Source organism: Mytilus galloprovincialis, chromosome 3 (genome assembly GCF_965363235.1).
Source record: "Mytilus galloprovincialis chromosome 3, xbMytGall1.hap1.1, whole genome shotgun sequence".
NCBI lineage: Eukaryota > Metazoa > Mollusca > Bivalvia > Mytilida > Mytilidae > Mytilus > Mytilus galloprovincialis.
The window spans coordinates 19116928-19121067 of record NC_134840.1 but is presented as its reverse complement, the minus strand read 5'-3'; the positions used below and the strand labels follow the sequence as shown (position 1 = coordinate 19121067).

At 31.1% G+C, this 4140-nt stretch overlaps 1 protein-coding gene across 1 annotated transcript; it reads right to left on the bottom strand.

Annotated features, from left to right (window-relative positions):
• Positions 1 to 516: 516 nt before the first annotated feature.
• LOC143067341 (extracellular tyrosine-protein kinase PKDCC-like) lies at positions 517 to 3923 on the bottom strand. The gene has a single exon (XM_076240512.1). The coding sequence runs from the start codon at positions 2805 to 2807 to the stop codon at positions 1548 to 1550; it is 1260 nt and encodes a 419-aa protein (XP_076096627.1). The 5' UTR covers positions 2808 to 3923; the 3' UTR covers positions 517 to 1547.
• Between the last annotated feature and the right edge of the window lie 217 nt (positions 3924 to 4140).

The following is a 4140-nucleotide window of genomic DNA, read 5'->3' as shown; positions in this document are numbered from 1 at the left end:
TTTCGATATTCTAATGTAGATTTCCTTGTTCTATCTAAACACCCCAAAAAATCAAGTGATCTCTCATTGACACACCTCAAGTATTGCAATTAAGCTCAACCATTACCAAGATTTTTAATAATGATAGAATTAAGGAACATTTCCCTTTAATGTATGGTAAAGACAATAAGGATAAAGTTTTGTTTTAAAAGATACCGTATGCATGCATCATTTTAAAAACAACTGGAAGACATTTGTATTTATTTAATGGAAATCTAAGACGCATTGTTCTTTCTGCAAACTAGTACTCTCGAAAATTAGCAAAATCAAATTACAATTTGTTATATCAACAATATAAAAAATGCAATGTCTGAAATGTCTTTAAATTACATTACATTTTATATCTAATTTAGAGTTACAATGCAAATTTGTATGAATCCGAACTGCAGTGGAAGACTATATAATAGAATCAGCACATGTTCGTTGCTCTATGTAATCAGAGCAAACAAGGGTAGATATTATTCAATTGAAAATTTAGTTTGAATAATTAAATTACTTGTAGAAAGTCTCGGTATTTTTATTGAATTATAAAATCGTATCTCCATCAGCACAGTAAGCAGGAGATGTAGACAGATAGTATTAAAGCAACGACAAACAGAAAACCTAATTTATTTTAACATGTAGGTGCGTTGGAGCATAATTAGATAAACACAAAACATTCTTCTTTCCTGAAATGCAACATGACAGTATCAATGTCTGATCTACTTTATCTGTAACTCTTCTTTGTAGCATTCAGAAGTACATTTATTTTTGAAATGGCGAAATTAATTTCATACTGCATACAACAAATAATAACCATGCTTTACATTTAATACCATTTGAGTGCAGTTATGATATACACAATAAATGAATGGAAGTATTAAATACAATTGGAATCTTTGAACTACAGTCATTTCTAAATTCATAATTCTCACGAACATCCATAAATAATACAAGTCCCTCTGATAAAATGAATAACACACACACACATATTGTTTCTGTTTTTATTTATTATATTTAGAGCTTAATATTTAGTATTTAGTATAGAAACTGGGAGATGTATATCGCTGAATACCTACTTTGACCTTTAGCTATCTGTATGTTCTTTTTTTGTGTCGTTTGATAACGTTCCTATTGACATAAACCATATATCCTTTTATACATAAAAAAAAAGATGTGATATAATTGCAAATGAGACAACTCTTCACAAGAGACCTAACTGACACAAAAAATTAACAACTAGGGATCACCTAAGGCTTCAAAATTGAACAGACCTCATATCGAATAGTCAGCTATAAAAGGCCCCGAAATTACAAATGTAAAACAATTCAAACGTTTAAATTGAGTTTGTCTTTGATATTCTCTATTAAATTTATCAACATTTTAAGAGTTTAAAGTTTGGCATATTGTTCAGACACTTATACATGTTATATAGTGTTGTAGTTCGTTATATGTAATTTGATTTGTGTCATTTTTATTGTTTTTATATGTGTTATACATGTTACAAATAATATCAAAATACATTTGAGCTAATGACCATACACTGAAAATAAAATTTTCTGTATGTTAGATAATTGTTGTACTAGAACAGCAGCAGAAATATTTGACGTGTCAATTCGAGCTAATAAATCACTTACTTTTTCGCTTACACTACTAGGAAATAATTTAGGGTGCAATAATCGGCTTAGAAATAGCTTATTCATCATTTTTAAGTTATTTTTTGCATTCGATCCAATGCACAATCCCATATAGCACGGAAGATCAAATTCACATGTGGTACTCCTGGCTTTGGTTTCATTACCGTATTCGGTGTCTTGAGTATCATAATAAATGTCACAGGAAGGTTCTAGATTATCAACATCATCTAAATCGATCATCTTGATTGAACTGTTTACTAGAAGAAAATGGGTTTCTTTGAAGTCTCTAACTCTTAAAGATCCCAAAGGGGAATTGTCCAAATAAGATAAAAAGTCCGCAAGATCGATTGCGTGCTGAAGTCTACTACCGAAAGTGTTAAACTGTAAATTAGCTACGTTTAATCGCTTTCCATATTCATACACTGCGGTGACGCCGTGTTCAGATAGGTCGGTACTATCAGTTTCTTCGCTCCTAACACAATATCCTAACAGTTTTATGAATCCCGGGTGATCCATTTGTTCTAGCAATAGAATTTCCTTCATTAACTTCATGTTGGGAAACATGAAGCATTCGTGTCTTTTGACTATATCTTCATCTGACAATTTTTGAAAACAGTTTCTAACGTCCTTTTGATGTCTAGTAACCATTTTTACCGCAATCTCTTGGCCGTGGTAATGACCTAAAAAGGCTTGTTTTGATACTCCGTGTCCGATCTTTTGTTTTAATGAAATCTTATTTATATTTGTACAGTTGAAAAGATATTTTGGTTTCACTATATTTGTTTCGATAGATGAGCGGTCAGATTTAGGTTTTTGCGCTTTTATTTTTCTTGGATGCACTATTTTATCCAATTCGTTCATGAAATTATTTTTATCTTGGAATACTGTAATTCGGTCCAATAAACTTTTGATGAGGGAAAGTAAATAGACTTTCTCCTGTTCCAGTTCGTCATATTTTTTAACCAATGATTGTAAGTACCGTGACATGTTTGTATCAGATTTGGTATTTTTCAGTACGGCTGTCGAATATACGGTTTCACTTGTAGATATGTCTGTGTCATCGCAGAAGTTATCAATAACACGGAACATGATGGACAGGTATACTATCATAGGCACAAAAATCAGAGACAACTTCATGTAACGTCTATCCATCTTTGTTACACTCTGTTCTCACTTTGGAATTTATTTGAGTGATGAGAATATCCTAATATCAATGGTAAATTTTATGTGTTAAATTAAATTTATAACCATTCTATTTCTGTAACGATTTGAGCAAATCGTCAGCATTATCAGTTGTATGCTTTCAAATTGGAAAAAAAATGCAACACTGTTTTGTTTGTTAAAAAAAATCCCAGTCAGCTAAGAGCTTATGGCGATTAAATTTGATTCCAATATTCCAAATAAGTGATTAAAAAAATCTACTATACACATTTGTCTATTTCCTTTTAAAGTCGTTTTAAGCACTATACTTTCTTCCATAGTCTTTCGATAATGCGTCCGTAGACGATTCATTAAAAAAGATAATATGGCCGAATGAAGTACATGGCACATAATGTTCAATTACCCCAAAGTAAACGCCAATTTCTTATAATTATTTAGACTTTCTATAGCTCCGTCATTAATGATTGAGAACTGTTGTCTGAACAAATTAGTTTTTATCTTCTTTTGTCACTAAGATAGTTGATGATTTGTTTTAGACCATATTGATGGCAATACCAATTCAATAATGCCAAGACGAATATTCCATAAAGAAGAGGAAAATCACATTTATCTATGGAACATTGGTAAAGATGTTATTTCTTCGTCACCTGTTGTTCATAATAATGAAGTTATTGTAATCCCAAATAGAAGAAGACATGCGGCACTCTAGTATTATTATAAATTTCCCCCGTATTATCAATCGATCTCGAACTTCTCTTATTACGACTTGACTTTGTTAATCAATTTCCAGTATGTCCGGAAAGCAAATTGTCTCCCAGATGTGGGAATGATAAAACTTAATAAAGAGGAAAAATATGCCCATTTCTTTTCCTAAAACTATGTAAAACAATTATACTATACATTAATGGATCTAATGTTCGGTATTCTCGGAGTCTATTATTTTCCAACACTTTATGCCATAAATTTCAATTTATATCCAATTGTATCGTATTATCTTTATGTCTATTGATGAATATCTTCGATTTTCTTCCCTGGAAATAAAAGGTGTTGATTACGACTGACAGTCACGGTGCTTTGACACTTTTTGTCTTGTTTCTAAGCTATTAGGCACAATTTAAAACAACTGCTATCCATGACATGATGATACAGCTGATAATTTCGTGGGAAATGTTGTGCTGTAGATTTGTCATTGTATAGTACTAAAGTACTAAATAGTTGAAGTGTAAGACAACATTTATATTTTGTCTATAATAGCTAACGGTTTTGAAATGTTTTATTTTGATCGATTTAATATTTGAGTATTTTGTATAATGGATACAACACA